The following is a 27,373-nucleotide window of genomic DNA, read 5'->3' on the forward strand; positions in this document are numbered from 1 at the left end:
ATTATTTGTCAGCATCTGCAGACCCTTACACAAACCATTATGGGCTCAGGTCAGAGAGAGTTAGGACATGGCCAGTAATCTGCGCTCTTTACTGCTGCATTGCTGAAATCTAGGAGGAGTTTGTCACTTCATAATATGAGCTGTAGGTTGAACAGTCGGCTAAACTGAGAGAATAACTTGACATTTCGTTTTGCTTTAAATTGTTGATTGTTTCTGAGTTGAAAATCTTTAAGCTTAAAGCTGGCTTCATAGATTCACCAAGATTCAAGGTTGAAGGCTTATTTATACTTTCAATTTCCATAAAAGCAACAATAGATATTAATGTGAAAGAACATATTTAAAATGGTTTAAAGAACATGGTTTGAATATGTTTGAGTTACTTCTAGACAATGAAACTAATCAACACAGCATTAGACTCTGACACATTTTTCCTGAAAAACTTACGGTGTGTATTAACTTTTTTATTCAGTCATATTGCAAAGACAGAAAAAGTTAGATAATCTTTCAAAAAAGGAATTAAAATTAAATAATTTGGATTGTGTATATATTTTTCAATATGAAGTTAAACCCGCCCCCTCCTGGAGACGCTATAATCTTCCTTTACCAAATCCGATTAATCAAAATGAGTTAAATCCAAAATTATTTTAAACTATATTTGTAAAAGCTGATTACAGGGTCATTTTAGTCGACGGCGATGCTTAATTTAAGCTACTATGTATGCTTTCCATAACTGACTCACAGAGTATTTGAAATCCGGATACATATTTGCTCTGCATGGTTTTCTCTCTTTATTTAAAACTCTCAGTATCTTGAGAGATTCTGTTTTCAAACCAACAATATTTCAGTCCCTTTCTATCAGGTTTTGTTTGAGAGTTTCATATAATGTAAAATGGCCATTAGCTTAAAGAATCAGTTCTGTGTTAATGTGGAATAAATATCATAAGTGGCTTTAACTCCATAACAATTCAAACACATGTTCCTTAGTTATCATTGAGTTCACTTTTTTTAATTGTTTACAAAAGCAGAGTATTTCCTGTGGGCCATGAAGCTTCTATTTTTGTTCTGTATCAACAGCACATGAAGGCATTTCCTAGATTGAGACTACTTCAAATCCAGTCAAACAATTTTTCTTTGTGACCTAAATGAGTCAATTCCAATCTTATTGTTCAGTTGCAGGTATTCCTAGATCTTAATGAAGTTCTGTCAGCATGTTCGTTGCAAGCTAATTCCCAGTGCAGTGATAACAGTAAATATAGTCACTGGTTGTGAAATTCAGACTCAAAGTGGAAATCTGCAGCACTGCAGTCTAGGAATTTGAATCTTATCTGGATGGTGTGTAAAACAAATATATCACTAATCCAAGCTAAGACATAAAGAAGAGTTTTTTTTAGGTTAAATTCATGGCTGTTGCTGTATTGTACCAGATTGAAGACGACATTTCTTTTTTTCTTGGCAGGGAGCATTTTTGAGAAATGCTCTTATTGCCATTTCACTTGATAGGACACACGTTTTGTGTTGCATTGTTCAGTCACACATTGTGGCATTTGAGAAGTAATATGCTCCTGCAGATGCTGCACCGCTCATGCAGGACAGATAAAGATAATGGAGGACCTCTATGATGGTTATCACTCTAACACACACACACACACACACACACACACACACACACACCACAATGCCACATCTGATTGCATGGGGAGAAATGCTCAAAAGCGTGCCTGTGGAGCTGTTCCCAATGGTGGAACAATGGACTTATTTTCCCCCATTTTTTAGGTCAGAGGACTCAAGGAGAAGAAAGACATGACACAATAAAGTAAGGCATATATTTCATGATACAGTATAACAGCATAATGATGAAATGTATTATATTAATCTAGGATGTGCTTCACTCCTGCTGTGCATTGTGAATATTTCATAACATAAATGACACGTATGAACGTCTCTTAAAGGGGACCTATTATGCTCATTTTCAGCCCTATATTTTTATTTTTTGGACTACACTAGAGTAGCTTTGCATGCTTCACAGTTCGAAAAATAAATAAATAAGTTCCTTATTTATCTTATACTGGCCCTTTATGCAGCCCCTCAGTTCAGCCTCTGTCTCTTAACAGGCAGTCTTAGCTCCTGTCTCTTTAAGGCTCTTGATGAGCCCACTCTGTTCTGATTGGCCAGCTTTCCGGAAGCCTCCTGAGGTGCAGCCATATCAGAGTCATGTTAAGTTACCGTCAATGCAAACCCAACATTTCCTGCTGTACTGCTTCAAATTAAAAGTTTTTAAATTACTTTTAAATGATGAGTCTTTTATTGTGAAGAATTTACAGGAAATGAAACATGTCCCTCGCTGAATTAGCAGAGCTTCATTAGCGGTGCTAAAAAATGGTTGAAACAACAACATATGGAGATATTTGGAGCTATTTGTTCAGCAGATCAGTTAGAAATAATACAGGGAGGAATAGTACAGTCAGAAACAGCCACAGTGATGATGATGTTTGATGAAGAGCTGCAGACGACCAGCATAACTTCAACAGGTAAACAACTTATTTTACTTTGCCCTGCCGTGTAATGGAAAAACACTCACAGCGTGCCAGCTCAACTCGAGTCATGGCTCGGCAGGACTACCCCCAAAACAATAGAAAAACGCCATAATGTTAGCAGAGCGGAGCGGTGAACATCAACATTTAACATGAACATCCGGTATTGTAACATTATATATATGACGGAAAATAAGGAAAAGCATAGTAGGTCCCCTTTAAGACAGAATCATTTAAAGCTCATCTTACCTGCTGAGGCTCTCGTGGTGTAGTCTGCTTGACTCGCCTGCTGGACGCTGTGGTGGTGGTGATCTCCATGATGGACGTGGATGTCTCTGAGCGATTGGCTGTGGTACTTGACTGTGGCGTGATAGAGGAGGGAGACTCCCCCACAAGCCGCACACTGCCCTGGATTCTAATGTTGGGATCCCCCTCCGCAGCCATGTTGAACACCTTCAAGCCATTATAGTAGAGGCCCGAAAGCTGGCCCTGAAAGGATCGACTCCGGTCTCGCTCCCAGCCCCCAATCTGTATAGTGGTTTGGCTGTTGAAGATTGTAAGCTGCCGCCCTGTGGGAAAACAATGTTACATATATACAAGAATGTTGAACTGTGGACTCAGTCACTTTTACTGAACAGGAAAAAAAGAAAAAAGACAGAAAGACGAATTATTTGCCCAGTGGCTAATGAGACCAATAAATTACAGGTTGTAGAGGCAAACCCTGGTAATTTATTGCTGTAATAATGATGAGATGCCTACAGTATGAAAAGCAAAATACATAAAATCAAAACACAGGATTTAGAAAATCAATGCAGCTTTGCTAAAAGGGCAGTCTAGTCAGAAATGTAAGAGATTTAACTACACTTGAAAAGATAATCTTGAAAGTAATATAAATGGACAATTTGTTTGCCTGAGAAAGAAGAAAACAACTGTTTAATAACGGAAAGGGAATTTGTTTTAATATGCTATGCTTATGTAATTTTTAATTTTTCTTTCAAACTTTAGGATTTACAAAGTTGGAGCAAAGCAAGCATGGGGAAAACTGTTCTAAATAGCTACAGGTAGTGAGGATTGGACTTTTCTTATGTACAAAGCAGGACACACTTCTGGAAAGGAAATTTGAAACTATTCATCCTTTTAGCAAAAGCAACCAAGGAAAATTAAACTTAAAACAGATATGGTTGGAAAACAAAAACATTGTATGACAGCACTTTAATAAAGAAAAATGGAAACAAACAAAAAAAACATAAAAAAATGATAGGGCTCATTTCACATTTTATGTGAAAAATATGAATTAGTTATTGAACTATAAAAAACAAAGCATGCACTCAGTTTGTTTTATATTACAGTTCCTTGATCTAATGCCCTATACATATTTACAATGTCTGTTAAAGGGACTCAAAATTCTGATGCCAATTCATATTGCACTCTATTTATCATTGCTAGCAGTTTAATCAGAATAGATCAAATTACACTAATCTAGGAACATACAATGCTGTATATGTTTCAAAAATGTTTCAAATAACACTAAAAATAGCAACTAATGAATGGCTTAACTAGATCTTTTAAATTTATCATTTATACGTTTACAGCAAAATGCTACAGTAATTTATAGACATTTTAACAATGCTGATATTACTTCAGTAAGTGGATTTAAATTCATATTTACAGTCCCTTTAACCTTAAGTTGACAATAAACACGTATTAAAACAGCTGACATCTATAAAATAAATACATTATTATGAAAAATATAAAACACTAAATTTAACTGTTCAAATCATTTTGTTTTTAAGTTTTACTGAACATTTATTTTTTAGGTTTATTATTTACAAAATATTGCTACAACTTGGTTATGATCAAATTATTTTATTTGAAATTTTAATCAGTGATTTTACCTTTGTCGAGTAGCCATTCGTCAACTACTCGACCAAGTCGGTATGGGATTCGCTGTCTAGCAATCGCCAGGCGTTCGTTATCATTGTTGCCTTTAAAGTTTAAAGAGACATTTCATTGGTTACAATCTGTAAGGTCAAAGGTTAAATGTTCATACTTAATGCTGGAGCTATACAACTGCACAAGGTTTTTATATTTAAAAAGTTTTGTATATTTAAAAAAACAATATTTACTGAAACATTATTTGAACAAAGTTCACTCATTTTATTTTATTTTAGCCAACAAATTAGGCCTATATTAATTGACAATAAGTGAATTAGCACGCAAATGTTTCATCTAGGTTAATAGAGCTATGTTATAAACCAAACCAAATCACAAATTTATACATTTCCATTACAAAATCTTTACCCAAATATTTCCACCCCATTTGTCTTATCCCTCTGTATCTTTTTAAATGGCTTTTATGCTAGTTATATACATTTTCAAAAAGAACATCATTTGAATTTATTGTTAAGTCACCCTTTTATGGTTTAAAGGACAGAACCATTTAACTTTAACATATTACAAATACCAACCCCATTTATAAATAGCCTAATTGACAAGAAATGATAAGCTAATTGCAATACAACAATTAACACAGTATACATTAAGAGCATCTAGTCAGAGAAAAATCAGAAAACAATGTCAAAGTAGATACATACACTGTAAAATTCTTCAAGAAAAAGGGCTTTGACAAAAGCTACGAGTCATAAAGAAGGAAACATGAATAGGTTGAGAGTTTGAGTGGCTAAACATTGCACAGTTTATGTTTTGATGACATCAGAAAAGTTTCTTTAGTAACAGTATTCAAAGAATAAGCCAGATAAGTGTCAGGAGTGAAAAGTGCATGTACAGAAAAACTCCACTCCAAGACTGTAGGGGCACTTAAGCATTAATGATGGAAAACTCTGCATCACCCTTTTGTCAAGGCCAATAACCTCTCCAGAACAGAAGACTTTCAGCAAAGTGGCACTGTCTCTGAGTGCTTTCCCCCTGGTATTGTCTGCAGAGATTGAATTCAGTCAGCTCCATTCTTCCGGCAGATTGACAATGTTTGTCCCATCAACTATATTAATTCAGTTCTGGCAGATAAAAGATCCGGTAGCTAACCATGATTTGGTGGAGAATAGCCTCAGAGAGGAAAGGATCGCAGAGGCACGAAGGAAAGGAGGTAACCTTGTAACAGATGCACAGTTGGTCTGACGAAAGGTCTTAGAGGTAAGAAGACGCATAAAAAGACATTTTTTAATCGCATCAGCTTGAATTACTGTAGAGGATCAGCTGCACAGAAAAGGGTTTAAAGCTAGTCTATACAGCTCATGGAATTTGGCTGCAGTTGATTGCGCCAGGTTGGAGCACAAAAGCTTGTGAAAGAGATTTAGTGGAACACTTCTGCCTCAACATTGAGATAGAGAGATACATTCTGCATTACAACAAAGCCACACAGGGACAGTGTTTATTATTTTATGTATAGACTTGTGAGACACGTGATACTGCAACCTTCAGGCAATCGAATCAGTCTGTGATGGACATGAGGAAAATTTCATTTCACATTAGAGGGTATCTTTATGCCCGCCGTATTTAACTGCAACCTAAACTCTGCTTTTGAACCTGCACATTGACATCATCTTCAACTTGAAATGAAACATTTTCAAACATGTAAACCTCACTTGTACAATCAATTGTTCTCACACTTCACAAGGTCCTGGGGTAGAGTAGTGGGGAGTATAATTGTATTGACTGATGATAAAGAACTCGCAATATTCTTGAAAATGTCAACAACTCCCACACAAAAACCAAAACCAACAATGTGTTAGTCCGTCTTTTAATACTTTGTGACTTCCCCAGCCTGTCTGTGGCACTCAGTCCCAAGTCCACTGGTTGCTACTGAAGATGCAAATCTTTACAAATGGATCGCAAATATTTTCATTTACAAGGGCTTAATGATCTCCTGAAACAGTTGGGCACTGTAATTTTAAGAAAATGTCACTCAAATAGGAGTAAGTTGTGCATTTTTGGGGACTATTCTCAGCTGTGGATTTATCCACATGTGGTGCTCTAATAAGTATTTATGGCAGCAGGACGGTATATGTGGGATCGCCTCAAAATAAACTACAATGCCCATGTTCATTGTAATGAAGGAACATGTCCCCAAGTGCAACGGTGTGGCTCATTGATGTGTTTTTAATAGTATTTGGAGAACGTGAAGCTCTTTGGCTTACTTGTTAGTGGGATCAGTCCATTGTTGGTTTTGGTCTTTTCATAGAATTTGTTAATAATAAGAAAACTATAGAATATCACCAGATTTATCCTGTAAAAACAAAATATTTACTGAGAAACACTTTAGAAAAACACGTTAGAAAAATTTTCTCCCAGATATGTGAATGCAAATCACACTAGCCTCCAGGTGCTTTCTGCTTATGTAACGTCTACCATATTGCCCGGTGTATTTCACTGTATTTCCTCAATGCAAAGCTCCTAGAGCTCTACACCCGCTATTATTCCTCAGCATTGCATTACACACAAACACATAAAAAACAAAGAAACAAATGCACACACACAGCTGTACTTCCTTACATTTCGAATGTGCTAAATTGAATGTTGTCATGGAGCATTCATAGGCTTTGTTAATTCTTGTCACTTCCATTTGTCAGTCACAGGGTGTTAGCTATGTCACCTCTCTGCTTCCTGCTACTCTGACACCTCATCTGAGGAGAGGTCAGCATCAAACTGGGCTCTGGAGAACAGTTAGCCTGCAGCTGTTGGGAGGACGGTGAGGACACAAAGACCGAGGGAGAGCAACGCTCATTTAAGTGGCATTTTATCTAATATAGTCATTATTAATTAATGATAATTTCTTGACATACATGCATGCTTAGTTTCTTGACAGCCACGATGCATGATGATGAAATGGATATCTTTTAATTTTCATTTAAAATCACAGCTTTTGTATTTCTCTACATGCTGCTATCAAAAATTTTAACAATATGAAATTGTTAAGGAGGAGTGCAAGGGAACTAATAGAAAACCACAGAATAGTGTCAGGCTGGCAGGCACACACACATACAATAAACACACACGCACTTATCCTTACACACAGTGTACCACTGTGCCAAAATCCTCTACTTTTGTGCAAAAACATGCTCTATTTTCAAAGACGGTAGCGCTTTATCTGTTTGGCTCTGCACCCTGCGCCACGCTCAGTCTATCCTTATACTGAGGTTAATTAAGTGTGGATATAATCAAGGTCTGATCGTGTATTGATCCCCACTGTGGGACACCGGAGTGTTAAACAATGCTATCCCCTGGGCTTCGATGCAGCAGTAGAGCCCATTCATCCTGCCTGCGAGCGGAGCCTGTGACTGCTGCTGAGTGGTGATTTGGTTTGGTATGGGACAGCCTAGCTTATCTCCTCCGCCAGACAGCAGCGATTCAGCTGAGCCCTCCCAACCGACCCGCTTTGCCCTCACTCACTTGTTTTCTTTTTTGTTAATAAAGTGGTCAGATAAGGTGGGGGCTTTATCTTATTACAAGCCCTAGGACACTCGCCACATTAAATGAACAAATATGCAAATGCTTCTTCTGTTCATGGAGCTGGGAGAATTAAAAAGGAGGAACCTACACAAATCTCACTATTATTTTTATTATTCAATTCCCCTTTTTTATGCTACTTTGGCTGTGGCAACCACTGCACCATTTTTAAGCATGCTCAGTGATGACTGCTCGCACAATAGACTGAATAGGCTCATGGATAGAACAGAGGAGAAACCGGAGCAGATAGGATGGAGCTTTGATGGATAAACCTAACCCTCCTCCCCTTGTATCCCACAAATCAGACTCCCCAACGCAAGGTGGAAAAACAGGACAGAGGGTGAGATCGACAGAGGAGGGGGCAGGGGTGGACAGATAGAGGTAAAAAGGACTGAAAAATAGGGAACTGAGAGCTGAGGAGAGTGGAGTGAGAGACAGAGAGCTCTGTAAGTGCACCACGCTCTGATAACAGTAAAAGAATAAGGCCAGGGACTTCTCCATTATCTTTGTGTGCAGCGCGTGTTCATTGGGTGCTCCGATAGGATACTGACCTGTACCCTGCGGGCCTGGCAGCACCATTGTGATGGTATTACTTCCATGGCCAAGACTCGGGAGAAGGGGCAGATTTTTTTGTTGCTGCCCAGCCTTTTGTGTGTGGGCAGAATGAAAGCGGGGTGAGGATAAAGGGAAGAGGACTAAACTACAACAAATAGAAAGCTAGTTATGCGTCTGCGTGTGCGTTTTGCATTTTAGATTCTAATAATTGTGCTAAAGACTTTTAATGGCCCATATATGCAGTACGAGACTTTTTTTAATGAGATTACGAGGGCAGCAATATAGGCCCCGGTGAAGCAATTATTTCCTTGCTCTGAGAATGATCGCTCCCTCCCATATAATCTTCTCCTCTCTGTCTTTCTCACTCTCTAGCCATCATTTTTATCTTTGCTGTCTACTCTTATTATAATCACTGTTGATCTGTGAGTGGCCTAAGAGTGGCTGAGGGCTGCTATTATGAGTGCGTTAGAGGCATACATGGATACTAATCAAACTACAGGCGAGCTGAGAGAATAATGGCTTTGTGTGCTGGGGATGAGGGGAGGAACTGCGCAGTAATTGTGATTAGATGTAATTAGTCTGCAACGAGCCTAATAAGGTAGCTTGACTTGGCATTGTCACTGATGCATGATTGGTGGGGATGAGGTTGGTCACTTTCCCCTGCAGCATTTATAACTCAGCACTTATCATAAGAGGAATTCATCTAATATTATTATCTGGTCTTTTAGATTTTACAACTCAGTGATGAGGAATTCAAAATATACAGATTGTGCTCCTCATTACAATGTGTTAACAATCAGTATAAAACATAATAAAACTCACTTGCTTGTGGAATACTTACTGGGCTATGTTTTCTATTGCTGGGCATTAAACAGTCCAATAAATTATTAACTGCAAAGCTATTGTATGTCAGTGATCTTGACTGATAGTGTTTTACAAAGTGATATATTTCATATTGAGCAGAAGTTAACCATAAAATTTCACTCTGCAGTAAAACCTTCAATAAGTGACTGTTAATGACAAATATGACAACATATAAAACAAAAAAAAAAGTTGTTTTCTCCAATTTATTCAACTTATGAGCAGCACATCTGTATGCATCATGGGTGTTTAGAGGACTGAAGATGTTTGTTATTTGAAGATTGAGATAGTAGCATCCAGGCATTTAACCCCGCTGTGCATTCTGCCATGTCCACGACATGTCAAAAGCCATTAGCGTCCCTGTTTCACCTGAGGCAAGCATCAAGGATTGAGTCCCTCTCTCAACCCTCTTTCATTTGGATGAATGCACTGGTCACAGTTAAAAAGGTCACCAAACATTATGCATACGGGGAGAGACAGGTTGAATTTGTCTTGTGTTTGTCCTGTCGCCCAGTCTACTCTTCTGGAGTAAATGCTTCACTTGCTCCTAAAACAAGTTTGGTGTTTTTGTATGAGCATTACTTTTTTTTCTTTTTTTTTTTTTTTGACAGAACAGTCATCACACTCCTTTAATCCTCTATAGCTTTTGTCAAAGCCTTTAAGCAGTTAAAAGTGAACAATTTCAACAACACAAGCAGTGGCATTTAAATACTTTTCAAGTAAAAGCAGTCATACTACTGACATACTGACGTTCTACAGAAACATACCGGTGTTGCTGAGTTGTTTTCCATTTCTGTTAGTAGATTACTTCACAGTTGCCCTCCAAAAATAGCATCGCAGACCTTCCATTTCCCCGAATATGTATCTACACCTTCCAGTTTCATATGCAAGTTATCTGTTACTGCAAGACTGTAAATGTATTACAAGTATTGCAGTCATATAACATATAATTTATGGTATATATTACACTTTTATAAATTACTAAATATTAATTATGCAACTACACACATCGCAGGCTGAGAGAACACGGCACAGTAATTGGTGTATTCATCTTCCTCTGTCATGTTAACTGTGTTTAAGAAAAGTGCTACACAAATGAAAATTATTGTTGTTATTAGTAACTGTGAAAATGATTAATATGAAAGTGCATTGTCATAGTTAAGCCATAGACTGTAATGCAGCTGATCATCTGGTAATTAATTCTGAGTAAGCAATAGATTTATTCAGTTAATTTGTTATTACAGGTTTGTCTACTCGTGGCCTTAATTCAATCAATCTGCTGTATTGACAGAGGAATAAATATTGAACTGGCACACAATTACTTGCCACAATAAAACTGGTAATTTGGCTGTAAATAGTCTATTGATTTGTCTTTCTGTGAACATGTAGGTGGATTATTAATGTATATGGGGAATACCGTGCAGACATGTAGACAGGGTGGGTGGTTGCCCTTTTATACACTTTATATTTTAGACAATAGGAGCTCTTAAATGCAACATTTTACTGTTTAGCAGCATTGATTAATGTAAAGTGATAAACATCAGAGATGAGAAAAAAACTCAACAACACCAGTATTATTCCTAACAGCTGCTGGAAACAGAAAAATAAAAAAGCAATTAAAGCACATGCCAAGTCAACATAAACATCCTAACAGATAAGGCTTTAAAAGTTGTCTTGATAATCTCTTGGTCATTTTATTGCCTTTAAACAGCAGCAGATATAATTAAAGACAGACGGGGTCACTCACCTGTGGGGTAGCGCTCAATGACTGGCAGGTCATCCACCTGCAGAGTGGCATTACCCCCACTCCTCGTAAACTTCACTATATGGTACTTTCCGTCATTTACAAACTTTGACGTCTCCTCAATATTAATGTCATCTGTTCCGACATTAAATACAACGGCAATGTTTCCTTTTTCCTGAAAAGAGAAGAACACAAACAAGACTCGGTTTTAATGACAAAGAGCTTCACTGTGAAATGCCCGACACATATTTATGTGAACTCTTTTTACAATTTTTAAAGGTCACCGAGAAATTAAGAACTCTGCTGCATGTAAACAGAGCAAGTATGTATTAAGAGTCACTTTTTGTTTTGTGAGTTACTGATTAAATTTATTTCAGTCTTCTGGGAAGTCATTCACATACAGAACAATGGTAATTCATTACAATATACAGTACTTCTACTAGACCTAATGGAATCACTGTAATTTAATAATACAAACTTTGTTCATGAATTCAGTTTGCAGACAGCATTTTCACCCCATTAGTGGGACCGCACTTTTTATAGTGGACCGTCAGCTTGATGAAATGAACCATATGGCCATTGCTTTTTGACCTGGAGCCCATTTTAAACATAAAATCCTTGTCCTGTTACCAGGGGAGGGACTGGGGTTAGTTCTTGCCCCTACCACATTTTGAACATTATAGGTAATTGTTTTTTTTATTATTAAATAAGGAAGAGATTGGAATCAGAAAAGCCTTTAAATGAAGTGGAGGCAATTTTGTATCATCTACTTTTTTATTCTCAGACTCAAAAGTATATCAAATACACCATGAAGTAATGAGGTCAGAAAACACAAGGACATTAAACATAATCTTATCAGTACTTTTTCCTCTACCATGTATGTAGTGCTGCTGTAGTCCTGTGGTGTCTATATCTCTCACCCCTTAGAGGAACATACAGTATATAAAGGCATCTGCTCTCCTTGATACTGAAGTACTGATACTTGTCACAACGCTTTGTTGACTGTATGGCAGATTATATAGACGTTTGCATTGGATTGGCAGCCAATTACCATATGTGTTGTACTTAAATGTGCTTCTGAAAGTTCTGTCTTCTTCTTAAAAACTTGAAAAGAATATTTAAACAGGACACATAGGCCCACTGTATATTTAGTTCTCTATTGTGTTCATAACATCAGTTAAATGGCCTACCATCCAAAATGTTCTAGACAGGCCTCTACCCATCATCACATTAACCATCCTAAAGTAGCTTCAGAGCTGGCTGAGAGAGTATCACTGAATCCGAACAGTGAGTGTGAGACTGAATCATTAAATTGCAGTGAATACTGCTGTCACTACATAACAAGCATAACAATAGTCGAATCATGGAAATATAAAGAAAATGTCTCAAAGGAAGTTTGAACCCAACTTAGCCTCAGTCTCCTCAGATCTATCTATCTACTCTAATAAGCTCCTTTTACAGTACATGATCGAAGTCCCTGAATCTTACTGCTTAATCCAGCTATAATGTATGCATATGTTAGTGCAGCCTCTCTCTCTCTGCTTATGAGCTGCAGTGAAAGGAGCATCTGGTTGGAGGCTCAACCTACTGTAGCAGCGCAGCACTCTGCATGTCATTATCCAGTCAGCACAGCCAATACTACACTGCATCTCCATCTCTCTCTCTATAACTCTTCCATATGCACAAATTGACTCTTTTTCAAGCCCCCCACCAGACACTCACACACACACACACAGACACACACACACACAGACACACACACCGCCAGCATGCGGTTCCCTTATAGTGCAAAATGAGTCGAGCACTTCTCAAGAGCCAGAAGCTAAAGTGCAATTAAAACCATTTGTAATGTGTCACACCCTGTTACCAAAACTAGGACAATTGTATGCTTTGTAATGTAATTTGAACAGATTATATAATCTGATGCATTAAAGCTACAGTACTAACACAATTTACTGACTCCTTGCAGGCATAAACACCAAATCAACAAAAACTGAAAAGCACAGTATGCGGCTCGAGTCAGGTTTTCAGAACTCAGTGGGTGATAGGATGATCTGTAGACACTGATGTTGTAGTAAAACCTCGCGCATGTGTTAATCTGTGTCATTTTGAGAGATTTGCCCCTCTTGAAACCCTTCAGCAAGAGCCACAGAGACAGCAGCTCCTCAGCAGGACTAAATGCAGCAAGAGGCAGCAGATACCAAGAGCATCTGCCAACATCAGACCTCACACCAAGTCTGCTGCGCACACACTTTTTATCATTTTCTATATAAGAAACGCATCTGTGATGGCATACCAAAAGGGAACTTTCTTTCAAGGACTATCACACACTGAACACATTAATTCAGAACTTTTTAGTACCATTTCTCTTGGAAAAAAAAAGGAGATAGAAAAAAAAGGTTCAGTGGAGGGACCAACCCAATTAAAATCCTGCTTTTAATAGCCTCCTTCAATTGACTTTTAATGTTCCCCGTGGTCTCGTTAATAAATTTACTGCATTTAGTCACAAACTGCCAACTCAAATTTCCATAGCATAAAAAAAGCCTAAGTCACAGTCTTGAAAGAGATGAAGAGGTAGATGAAAGTGGTAACAGACAAAGGACAAAAACCCAAACCATCAGATTTAGGGAGTCAGATGTCTGATGAAAGATAAGAGCTAAATCTTCAAACTGAGAAAACACAAAGTTAAATTTCTGACATGCTTAGAGACCTTGTTTCTCCCACATTAACGTGATTAACTTTGACTGTTATTGCCTCTGCCTTCTGAGATAGGGCTGTGTATTGGCTTTAAACACCAATATTATTCTTTTATAAATAATAATCCAATACATTTCATCATTTCCTGAAATTTGATCTACTTAGACAAGTAGTTCCTCACTTAGTTCAACACTGAGAGGAGCCTAATCCTAGAGCTCTAATAGGGTGCAGGCTTATGTCAGGGAGTGATTGATAGCTGCTTATATAAACCCAGCCCATTACACCCTGTACAATTTTAGGGCTGCTCACTTGGTAAGTGCTGCTCCCCACAGGGCTGCCCCCCTGGGAACATACTGTACAGTGCACACATACCGCACCCGAAGAATTCAGCCCTGCCTGACACTCTGCACAGTGCCTTGATTAATTGCTCATCAAGCTGCAATAGAGTTTAATTAACTGATGAAGTTGATCCACTATTCTCCTCTAATCTGCTCGTTTTTATGCTTCTCATCCTTGCAGCTGGAGGGTGGAGTAGCTACAGCAATACTCAGGGTGTCAGTTTCTCGTTAAAACTCCCCATCTGCAGTCATTATACAACCATAGAGATACTTGTTTTACTAGCTATAAAGCTGCAAAACAGCCTCTGTAGACCAAATGTGTCTGAAATTATTGGTACCACTGAGTAGTATAATTTTTCCCCTTCCAATCACGTCAGCTAAACCACATCTGAACAAATATGTGTTAAATGTGTAGAAGTCATTCCAGAGAATACCCTTAATGACAGCTTAGGTTGTAAAATGTAGATCAAACTTACTTAATCTTTTTCATAACAGTGTCCCCATAAATAATGAATCAATGAATAAATAAATCATAGGTTTTGTCTTTATGTTTTTGTTAAAAAAAAGGATGTGTGTGGTATGTTGTTCACAATGTGCTTGAGGGTCAAACAAACCAAGTGCAAAACAGAAACACAGAGTCACACGAGTCGGAATGATCCACGCATTTGTAATGGTTTACTGGAGCGAGCTTATTTCCCCAGCCCACATAAACGCAACGTAAAAAGAAAAACAAAAAAAAAAAACAAAAAAAAAAAGGAAGTGAGAAGTGGTATTTGTGATGGTGTCGGGCCTCCTCTCCAATCTCTGCAAAAATGAACACCATGGTGGAGACTGTCCTAATGTGAGTCTTGTTTATGAGTCATTCATGTTGACAACCATTGTGCACCCGTCACATTTCATATCTCACCAGTCCGACGCCACGGGACTGCAACACATCTCCCTCTGGTGCACATGTCTGTGAGGGGTCTGTTGGCAGGTGGGAGAGCACCTCCGTCATCCCTTCGGTGCGTATATGTGTGTGTCTCTGTGTGTGCACACGAGCATGTTGAGGGGATATTACGCTCTCTCACTGTAGAAGCTCAATGTCTTAATGTAGCTAGGGCAAGCAGACTGTACTGTTCACCTTATCTTTTAATTACCTCTGACAGTCTTCTGCTTCTCCCTTTTATAGCAAAGCTTTGTTAATGAAATTACAGAGGTAATGGAATAATTAGGCGAAAGAAAATGGATTTGTTTCTCTGACGGCATGTATTCCTGGTCCATACACTGTACATTATGCAGTGATTCATCTATACTCCTGCAATTATGGGTACACAAACATACTGCATACAGACATGCAGATATGTATAAATTCAATCAGTCAGAGAGGCAGAACAAACACACTGCTATGGTGTCGCAGAAAATGAAATTTCAGCCTCATATAAGAAGCAAAGGCGTCATATAAAACATTAACTGCCTAATATCTCAAACTATTTAATGATGTTATGGACTGTAGCAAACCTACAGTATATTGTCCTTATGGGTTTAAAACTAGTGAGGCCAGTATTTTCAATTTAAAATGAATTTCAATGTATTTATTTTAAAGTGTCTAGCAGCATAAGATGAGATAACCCAAACTTTAAAAACCCACACATAAATACTTAACACATACAATACACATAATATACTAAAAGCTGTGTCACAAAATAAAACTAATCTCACAGGGAACAAATAAAGATCTGCACGTGAGTGTCATGTTCTTCTCCATCTTTTCCAGTTATGGACACATTGTATGTTTGGACATGAGTCTTCTTATCACTGTCTGACATGTGGGTACAATTACTGTATGCTGATGCACATATGACTAACACATACACAATTCCTTCCCTATGCCTCAACACACTGCTATTTTTGTGCACATAGGTGAGCAATAAGCTCTTAACAGAGAGACCTTGACATCGGTTGAACACATGTGAAATTGGTTTACAAGTGTGTTGAACACAGTATATAATTTTGAACATTTTCATAATACATCTTTATCATCCATTAAGTCATATAAAATGGTGCCCGAGATATTTGACCCCACTGTTTACCTTAAGAGCTTCTCCACTTGAGTAGAATTCAGGATATATCTAATTATCATCGATTTACTCTTTTCGGTATTACATCTGATGTCAAAGTCAGAACCATATTGGGAGGATATAATTATTGTGGTGGAGAAAATATAAGCAAATCACCTGCATACATAAAAATATTAATGATAGGACTGCTAAAGAACACAACCCTGTTTTACAAGGATTTAAAGGCGCACTGTGGTGTTTTCTTGTAAACAAAAAGTTATGTTTACATTCAGTTTTTCTCACTATATTGTGTATATCCCTTAGGTTTAACAAACTTGTGAATCCATTTCCTTCCTCATAAAACATTTGAAAATCCGTTTTCTAATTATTTTTTTTTGTTTTTTTTAATATTGTTTACATCCATCTGCATGCTGGCAGTTTCTTCTTCACTGCCTTTTTTTAGTGCATTGCTATTTGTTGCTGCATTACCACACATAAATGTCAATCAGTGAAAATGCAAGACACAAACGAGCGAGTGTGCGCTCCAGTTCGCTACTAGTGGACAAAAACTCCAGAAGGGTACCTTTAACTGCCCGGACAACTTATCCATACTTCACTCAAGTAAGCACAAAGATAATATACCACCCTGCCTTACTCCAAGACTGATATTAAAAGAGTCCTGTTTAACCTGCATGATCTCACAGGCATAACAACATACAATAGATATTTGAAGTAGGTTCTCCTCCTGTAAATATCTTACTTTCTGTATTCATTGAGTATAAAAACACTTCTTAAATGCATGTAGACAACTGTGATATAACTGTGTACATGGAATCTAAGCTGCATGTTAGTCGACTCTTAAAAGGGGTTCTAAAACATGAAACAAAGTTGCTCGACAAGGGTTCCCTCCCCCTTCATTTCACCATCGCCTTAGAGCATTTCCAGTGCGGTGAGGTATAAGTGCATTTGCTGGGAGCTCAGCTTATTTCAAAAACAAGTCCGCCGGCTAAAGTTCCTAATTATCTGTGAAGTTGGCTTGAAATTGTTTCCATTGCTAGGAGACTCTATCAAGTGGCTTTCTGTAGGAGAGCTTCATCAAATACCTCAAGTTAATAAATCATCAACTAGCCGCAGCAGCTGTTTGAAGGAAGGCAACTAAGAGAATAAAAGAAGACGTACGGCTATTGTACCAGTACCAAGGATATAATATGAAAACATTAATTTATACTTATGTATAATGCAGCAGTACCTTCTTTGTGAGATGTAGCAAGAAAACATGCGTAAGCACTAAGTGTTTTTACACTGGGGAAATTACTGCAATAAAAATAGTTTTCTTCTCATTAGTGGTACACAAGCACCAGAGTGCAGAAGTTTACATTCAGTTGGAAGTGACAGGAGTGTCCGTAAAAAGAGCTGGCCAGTGGCGCTTTTCAAAAGGCACTGCTTGTCTTTTCCTGAAATGACATTTGCTGTCTGTCTATACTCTTTCTCTTGCTCCATCTTTGGCCCTGCTGTGACACATTCCATCATGAGAGGTCAACAGATATCTGAAATTTCGTTCTCTCTCACTCAAAGAAATCAATTCAGGTTTCAGGTGATTCTCCTGTCTGTCCACTTGTGACAGCTGGCGCGCAGTCGGGGTGAGTCGACCTTCATCTCTGTCCTCTCCGTCAGGACTTCCTCTGTCCCCCTGAGCATACTAAGAGTCCAGCTCACTTCATCTGTACGATTCATGCAGTACAGCTTTCTGGTAAAATAAGATCAAATATAATCAAGTGCGCATTTGGGGAGAATGGGGATAGTGCAATCACCTTAGTAAGAAATGAAAAAAAAAAAAAGTAGTGAGCTCAGGTAGAGCTGGGGACATATGCCTGAAGGCAGGGAACATATGCGATGACTGACCCTTAATACTCAGAACGAGACTTCCAGACACTCAACATGATTGGGATATACGCCATGACAAATATGTTGTTGTGTCTACTCAGATTATCTCTAGTTCAGGAGAACAAAAACAGATGATGAGTAAACCCTGCCAGAATTAAAGAGAATTTAATTTAAATCAAACTTATAATCACCTTTATAAAAAGGTGTATTATTTCGTAGGCTTGCTTTGCATCAGGTTTACTGTAATAATATGATCTTTTCTCATAAATATGCAATCCCTTCTTGTTCTACTGAGATCTGTTCCACTGTGTTTTCTCACTGTATGAGCTCGTCTTGTAATTACGTGACAGGTTCGCTAATCTTGTTAAATGTGTCACACATATTTCACCCTGATAATTCAGAATCACAATTTTAACACAGTTCAGCCACATTATGTCAAATTTACATAATTGTTTTTTCAATTTATAATTGTGTAATTATTTGGGTGACTGGTATAACAATGAATTTATAACACAGGACCTGTGTCATCTTGACTGGCAAAAATGGTTTATCAATGGATTTAAGGTTATACACTTGTAAATATGAGCATGATGCAGCATAATGTGGGCCATTCATATATTTGTGTGTATATTTTCTTAGAGGGTAGATATGAATTCTGACGATATAATATAATAAAACATTTCAACCTTCAAAAGATTCTCATAGCTCTACGTTTGTCTCAGTTTGAGACAGAAAACCAGGCTGGAACAATGCAATCAAGCAAAGCTTGTGTCTTCCCTTATAACACATCGGTCATACTGTTGGACTAAAATAACTGGACTCCGAGTACAATGTGACAAGGTTGCATCAAGAGCATGTTAGCCTGATATCATCACAAAATGAAAAACTGGTCGTGTAACATGCTCAAACATAGTGAATCAATGTTTGGTTCACAGTTTTTTAAAAAAGGTACTTGTACTTACTATGCTGGTGGGTTAAAAAAAAAATCGAACCCTTAAGTTCGGGATTGAAATACCGTTCATAGTCACCACCAGGGCTGTAGCCAATAGCAACTAATTTAGTTGAAAGATGTAAAACATGTCATTCTACACAGCTGGAGTGAAAAATAGAGCATAAAGAAGAGATTTATCTTTATGAGATATTCCCACTGAAATTTTCTCTTTTATTGCAAGTAAGAACCTGTAAATGTGAAGTCAATTTCACCTCTGTGAACTCTTTCTCATACTGAGAAAAGATTTTAAAAGAAAAAAAAATGTTATTATTGGAAAGTACTGCTTTGTTTCTGTACAGTAGCATGTGACAAACTTATGAAACACTCTTTGCCTGATATGTGAACTGGAATAATATTTTAGATTTGCTTTTCTGCTATTAGCTCTGTAGTTTGTGGTTATACTTGTGGCATATGACAACATTTTCAACAGATTGTCAATAAAGTTTGCATCATGTTTCCTTTTTACAACATATTGATAATGCTGAACCATGTAGAGCAAATTCTATAGAGCCAGTTTGTGTTTAAAGCTGCACAGCAATGAACATATTCTATGTTAAATATTCCACTGGCGATATGAGATGGGACAAAGCAAATTATTACTTGAAGACAAACAAATATAAAAAAATTGTACATGTATAGATTTTTATGGAGCAACAAGCACGCACTGCTGACTCAAAGACCACCCTGTACCCCATGCAGCTGCCTCAGAGGAAAAGATTTGCTTCATATCTTGTTTTTATCAAACTTGGTGCAGCTGGATGACTTTCATGATAAAGCTGTTACAGTATTTCAGCTAGCCTATATAGTGCTAATTTACCGCTCAATACAAGCTGGCCTTGACCTATATTTCTACATTTTTCCACACTTTTTGTTGGTGTATCTGTTTTAAACATAACATGAGAGGAGTGGACTTCATTACAGCTTCAACAAAGAAAACACTTCAAAAACATGGCAAATGGTGAGCAGGAGCTACTGCCTGTATGAATTTTGGACATTTGAATACTGCAGTTCTTCTGTTTCCTGTGGGAATTAATTTAGGAACAAAAATATGTTAAGTCCTGCAGCCCTAGTAGTATTCTGTCACTCTCTAAATGGCCAAGGAAGTGAAAGTGACAGGGTGAAGGACAAAATTAAGTTCTGTAGACCACCCAACCAGTAAATTCCCATCCAGCACACACAAATACAGTCTAAGAGGGTGTTGTCACTTTACTCTCATGGCATTGTTTCACCTGCTTTGCATTCTTATCCATATTCATCAGTTTAAATAGTTGCTCAACACATCTCTAGAACAAGTGTGTTGGCACTACATTTGGTCATTTGTTATGGTGGCTTTTGCAGCTGCAAATCCAAATATGAAAATGTCCAATTATTTATTTGCAAGCTCTGTCTTTCATATGGTAATTATTGGATTTGGTTATCAAGAATTGTATTGCTAATTGGTTTGAGATTATGACCTGTGTAAAAATCTTGAATGAAGCCTATTATGTGATAACAACTCACCATATAACACCGTTAGCTAAAAAGAAAATGTCTGACACCTTATCTCTGATTTCAACATGGGAAACATTTTAACTTTGATGACAAAAAAGGTCTTCAAACCTGAATTTATTTGTTCTAAAAGCTTGTATGCAATGCACTGAGTATATAGCAAAACTGCATTTTAAAGTGGATGCCTTCAATGTCTTTAGTGTTCATTGAAGTGTGAATGCAGGAATCAGCGGGGTCAGAGGTCAAAGTGTTTCAGAGTGGGTTCACCACAGCACAGCTCACCAGCAGACCTCAAAAAAAGGGAGTGACTCCACTTGCAAAAGCATTTTTAAGTATCAAATTCAATATGTAGTTTCCACGATTAATATAGCCACTTCTGTTTTTGTAAAATAAACAAATATAGTTTTTTCTTTCCTTTCAGGGTTCTGGAAAATAAAAATAACTGATGAAATGATGAAGACATTGTGACCTGTAAAACAACACCACAGCTTTCATACTGCAGATCTATTTTCCATTATAGGCACTTCCAAATAGGACTATCATGTTGTTGGATTTAGAGCAGTGGATGTCTTCCAAAAATTTTCGACACCACCATTAACTGGTACATCGAAGCTATCTTACGCTTGGCACGGGGAGCTAGATACTCCTGCCTGGTGCATGCAGCACAAATTAATCTTAGAGCCTCCTATTTTTAGAAAAGCGCATCAGAAATTGCCCTTCGAAGTGATCACATCTTAGATTGAGCCATGAACACACACATCACTCAGCGGCAAATAAATATAGGACTTTTCATTAGGAATATATTGTTTGTAATAAATCCGTTTCATTCATATGAAATGTCATATATTGTAATGTTTATGTGATAGAAGAATATTATTGACATACAGTACGCACAGTACAGACCTCCGTTATTTACACAAACTATGTAGAGAATACAGTTATTGTGCAAATAAGCATCCAATGATTTTCAGTTCTCTGTTATTTATTAAACTTCAGTACTAAAAAGGAATAATGCTTTTTCTCATGTACACCTGTATTCACATGGACTCAGGCAGATGATAGATGGCAAACGGACAACCTCTTCTGGAAGGCACAGGAAAAACAAACAGTCTGACAGAATGGCGGGACCCAGCCAATGGCTCCCCTGAAAACGTTGAATGAAATTTCCAAACATGCATTATTTCCATAAACATATTGGGAATTTAAATTATTACTTTCCCGCCTAAAAAAATTTGAAACTTAATAAAAGTGACATATTTGCCTGGCATATGTCAGCTTTCTTCTTTCTATATAACATCCAGTTGTAAATTCTGTTGTGGCGAAAATTTAAATATTTTAATTTTTGACAGCAATGCCGTGTACTTTTAAAGTTGCCAGTATTCTCTGCTGGCCTCACCTCATTTCACCGTCCTGCTCTTGTCTACTAAAATGATATCCAGCTTGCCGTCTACCATCTGCCTGAATCCATGTGAATGCAGCATAATATAAATAATTTGTTGGTACAGTTCAGTTTTTGAGGCTTTTACTGTAAGTTGAAACAGTTTATCTTGCAGAGATGTGTATATATGTTGCTCTTAAGCAATTTGTAAGCTGCACTTATTACAATATAAGAATTTTTGACCATCTGATGTTTGTGCTGTAAGAAGTATTAATAAATATTTTGCTATTCGTTGAGCAAGCTGTCTGCAAAACAAAATCTAAAGTTGCAACAAGGTTAGTGATGAAGGAGTATCAAGGTTATTAGGCTTGTGGCATAGTGATGAGGGAAATATAGAAATGCGGTTACAGCAATTGTCATAATCACAGCAGCCAGTCACAAGAGAAAGATATGGTTAATGCTATCTTTCATACTGAATTCTGTTGAAGGTGGAAAATGAATATCAACTGCTTAGCCAGTTTGCAATTTCCAATATCAGACATCACTCAGAATTTAAATTAAGAGCAACAGCCCCACTGCTATCTTTTATTTCCAACTTTAAAGTGCTTCAATTGGACATGCACTGTAAAAAAATAACAGCTGGCAAAACTAACATTTTCCCAAGTTTTCCACTGCTGTAGTGGCCAATTGTAATGAGCAGTTATCCTAAAGAAACAGAAAAATACACTACCAGACATTAAAATGGATCTAGAAATGTATATTGCCAATAGATGTTATTTAACAGGGCTAAAGTGTTTTGGGGTGCATTTTTTTCTTTAAGGGAACCCTGGAGTACTTGTTTCTAATACTTCCACAAAACTGGGAAACTGTCAGGCTTTAAAATTGCCACCATCAATCAAGAGGTTTTAAAGGATGCAACAAGCAATTTCATGGATGACTTTTTTCAAGTTCACATTATTCCCCATCAGCTCCATGTATTATTGTGCCTTTTTTTCCTCAACCCACCTCTGTTTCTCTCTGATTCCAATGCTACAGACAAAAAGAGTATCACAGTGCCCTCTCACTTATTCATGTCCGCTGACTTGTCTCTCTTTTAATGTTAACATAGCTCAAACTGATTTTCATATTCCCACACCGAACGGAGTTCATCTCAGAAGAGGAATACATTAAAAGATATGGAACAAGAGGTGTTAAGTTATGACAAAGACTATGCTTTACTTAAACCTCAGAGGAATGAACCTCGTCCTAGATTTCTCAGATAATTTAGGACTATGGTTGCTTTCACAATATTTTAAAAATGTAATTCTGTATTCTGATGTAGCTGCTCTCGGCCCCATTTTCATTTTGAACACTGCCTGGCAGATGGAGGGGTTTAGTGGGTGTTGGGGCAGTTGAGAAGAAAAAAAAGAAGAGAGAGTATTTCAGTTGCTGTATTTGTGATTCAGAATCAAGCCTCTCTGTTTGCCTGCAAGCTATGAATCCCTTACAGCAAGCGGTTGAGATCTAATCATTTTACCCCAATCAATCAAAGCTGAGGATGGATGTGTTATGAATTGTTAGTAAGAGAGCTGAAAGTACATCTTTGACAGATAAATCATAGCAAGTATATTATCGCTTAATGCCCATTTAAAAAGAATGCCACTGTTTAAATAAACATCTTAATATTGATTTAAAGTTACAGAACAAAACACACCAATTCTTTTTATAGTATTTGCCCACAATCAAAAAAACATAATTTGTAGTCACACACATAGCACAGTGCTGTGCGATTTAAACTTACAAAAAAAGGCTTTTTCTATAAACCAAGAAGAAAACACATCCAAATTATCACGAGGGATAACCGTGAAAGTGTGTGATTTCTGTAGCAAATGGGATATTTACTGAATTATTGTTTTTGTCTTGTGTTTCTCAGACAGTCCTCCGCCTGTCTGCTGCTTGCCATATCTTTTCAAAACACAAGGGAGTCTGATACTTACACAGAGCACCCTAAAGAGATACGGGATCATTGTCTTTATCCCCCGGTCCAGCAGCTATTTTGGAGTTAAACTGACCCTGTATCTCTGTGCTGATGGTTGCATCCATGTACCGCAGATGATTGTTGGGCAGCAAAAATCTTACTAAAACCAGGAGTATTAGAAAATATATTGGGTCTTAGTCTTTTTTATCTTACTGTCTTTCTATGGTGACATCTAATTTTTGTTGAGACTGTTGACTATACAGCTGAGTGATCACCAAAGACAGCCATGGTTTTATCAGTTAGAGCCCACAAAAGCTCTTCTCATAAGTTAATGACCTGCTGCTCAGTGGCACAAGGGTGCCGCCCTCCCCGGTGGAAAGTGTTTTTTGATTTTTTATGTGTCCATGCCGGCAACAGCCATGGCTGGAGGCAATATGTTTTCTGGTTGTCCGTCCATCCCATTCTTGTGAATGTGATATCTCAGGAACTGCTTGAGGGAATTTCTTCAAATTTGGCACAAACATCCACTTGGACTCAAAAAAGAACTGATCAGAATTTAGTGGTCAAAGATTAAAGGTCAAAGTCAATGTGACCTCACAAGACACGTTTTTTGGCCATGATTTTAAGTTTCACACAAATGTCTAATAGGATAAAATGATGAAGTGATGACATTTTAGATCTAAAAGGTCAAAGGTCAACTTCACTGCAACTTCACTAATGTTCTGCAAAAACAATTTTCTGGCCATTATTTAACACCATAACCTAAGAATAGAAGGGGAGATTGTGAATATATTTCACACTTGGTCAGATACTGAATTGGTGACACTAATCTTGGGTGCCCACCTTAAAACTGTGGTGATTGTATAGATCTTCTGTGCTGCTGGGTTGAAGATGTGTGTTAAGCATCCACGTTTTAGAATTTGTAGAAATTGCAGGAACATCCATATCTGAAGCATCGTCTACTGTAACGGCTACAACTTTGTGTTCTATCAGAAAATACACTTAATACCTTTTATTAAATTCCTTCAACAGTAATTACCTATTTTAAGTATGTGTATGTTGAAAATGCACAATAACGTGCAATATATAAAATATAAATCATCATGTTTGGGGGAAAATTTGCTTCTTGTTCATCCCCTCTCTCAATATATCTTCTGGGGCCATAAAAATCAATCAATCAGCATCTTCGGATCTGATGCCTGAAGCAGAGTTAGTCAGTACTGGAGTAGGGTCACTTGATGTTATTGACAATGATGAATGTGGGTACTCAAGACACAGGATTTCAGCCGCCTCCAAATTCTCCAAAATCCATTTGAAAGGAGAACTTTGGTGGAGAAACTACAAGTCAAAGAGCTTGATCCAGATCAGCCTGACATCAAAACCAGACCACAGGCTAGCGAAAAAGGTAAAACATACATGCAAAGCTTCTACTGTAATTGGTACAACAGAAAGACTTGGCTAGCTGGATACAGTCATGTAAATTCTGCATTTTGCTTCCCATGATACATTTTTAAAATGGCAGGAACTGACACAACATGGACTGTTACAGGAGTAAGGGACATAAAACATTTAGCTGAGAATATTAAGAAACATGAGTGTATAAGGGCACACATGGAGAATGTGATCAAGACAGCCATGCTAGGCAGAGTTAACATCGCTACACAACTGGATGAAGGCCACAGAATTGGAGTGAGGAACACAATGAAGAGGTGCATAAGAACAAGTATATTTTTATCAAAGATAATTGTGTTAAATTCTGTGGCTCCTTTAAGCTGGCCTTGGCCACAATGAGACAGAATCCTCAGACAACCCTTGTGTTTTCAGGGGTTTAGTAGATTTTGTCGCCTCACTAGACAGTGTGTTGGAAGAGCACCTTAAGGCAGCTACCATTTTCAAAGGCACCTCAAAGACTGTGCAAAACGAACTTTTGGACTGCAAGCTGTCAGTTCTTAAAGATTACATTTTGGAGGAAATAAAAAATGACAACTACGTTGCTATTCAGACAGATGAGACAACTGACATTTACACCCAGTACCAGTTGGTGCTTGCTACGGTACATCCACAAGAAGAGCAGGTTCATCCCTCTTCAGAATACAACCGCTGACACAATCGCCACAATCGCCACAACACTTTTGAAGAGGCTAAGCACTATCCTCTCTGCGGGACAAGAGAGCAGACTAATCACCCAGGCCTATGACGGGGCTGCCGAGTTGAGGGGAGCCACAGGTGTGGAGTGCAATGTAAGGTAAAAGCTGTCTACAGAAGTGCACACTGCGTCCACTGCTATGCCCATCAGTTGAACCTCATCATGCAGCAGGCAACATCACACATCCCCAGGATCAGTACTTTTTTTTTTTCAGACCTCAGTGGATTTGCTGTTTAACCAGCTGCAGAAGAGGAACATCGACTCTGTCTACATCACAGGAATCATCCAGAGGTTCACCAACAGCATGCAAACGATCAGGTAAATATTTTTTACAGTTGGCTGAGAAAATGCTTATTATGAGAAAATTGTTTCAATCTTAAACAGTCTGTAAAAACATAAATGTGCCTTATCCTGGCTGAACACACTAGGGCAACTCACAAATGCTTGTTTCAACATTTTAAAAGACAGTGAAGAGGAAATCCAGTTAGGATGATAATGTAGATACAGTTTATTAAACACAGTACACAATGACAGACTAATTTTATGTCTCCAGTAGGTTCATTTCTGAAACAGTAATTGTGGTAGCTTGTGTGGACCAGGGGCTCCATTCCCTCTCTGCATGGGGAATACAGTAGATCTGTGCAGCAGCAGCCCACAAAGAAACAGAGGACACTGGGACAAGGACAAGTGGATGGCTATAGAGGTAAGCTGTAACATAGTTCTTCAATTCCTGTGTAATAATAAAAGAGTTAAATATTTCTTATTTTGCAATGTAATAGGTTCTATTCACCACACAGCTACAGATGAAGACAGACACTTAAGTGTTTAGATGTGGTTATTTCACATCCCTGATACTAAGCAATAAGCTGTCCTTGCTTGTCACAAAATAAAATGCTCAACTTGTAAGAGGATATAGGCCTACCCCAGGTTGAACAAAGCCAAGCTCAAACCAGAACTATCCCTGATCCCTGAGAACAACAAGTTCAAGGCTTGTAGTGGTGTATTGACTCTCTTCCAGTTTTTCATGGAGAACAACCTTCAGGGCACGTTCACGGAGACTGTCAGTCTTCTCATCATCACACCCATGACAACAGCACAAACAGAGAGGTCCTTCTCTTCTTTAAACAGGATCAAGACTTTCCTGAGGATCACCATTAAACAGGATCACCTGAAAGCTCTGGCTGTGCTCTCCATGGAGAAAAAAACTTATCAGAAACATTCCTGACTCTTATAATGGGGTCATTGAGAGGTTTGCCACTCAGAAGGACAAAAAAATTCCTGTACAAATAAGATGCACACAC

General features: G+C 37.9%; 1 protein-coding gene across 11 annotated transcripts in view; it reads right to left on the minus strand.

Moving 5' to 3' along the window:
• Positions 1–27,373, minus strand: part of LOC122996819 (neurexin-1a-like) — a 269,296-nt gene that overhangs the window by 36,688 nt on the left and 205,235 nt on the right. For 7 of the 11 annotated variants that reach the window (XM_044372527.1, XM_044372526.1, XM_044372529.1 and 4 more), the window contains 3 exons: positions 11,158–11,329; positions 4,427–4,516; positions 2,781–3,100 (listed from right to left, as the gene is read on the minus strand). In XM_044372527.1, coding sequence (XP_044228462.1) covers positions 2,781–3,100; positions 4,427–4,516; positions 11,158–11,329 — 582 coding nt within the window. The remainder of the gene's footprint in view (positions 1–2,780; positions 3,101–4,426; positions 4,517–11,157; positions 11,330–27,373) is intronic. The other 4 variants (XM_044372532.1, XM_044372530.1, XM_044372538.1 and 1 more) reach the window with 1 other exon arrangement.

Source organism: Thunnus albacares, chromosome 14 (assembly GCF_914725855.1).
Source record: "Thunnus albacares chromosome 14, fThuAlb1.1, whole genome shotgun sequence".
NCBI lineage: Eukaryota > Metazoa > Chordata > Actinopteri > Scombriformes > Scombridae > Thunnus > Thunnus albacares.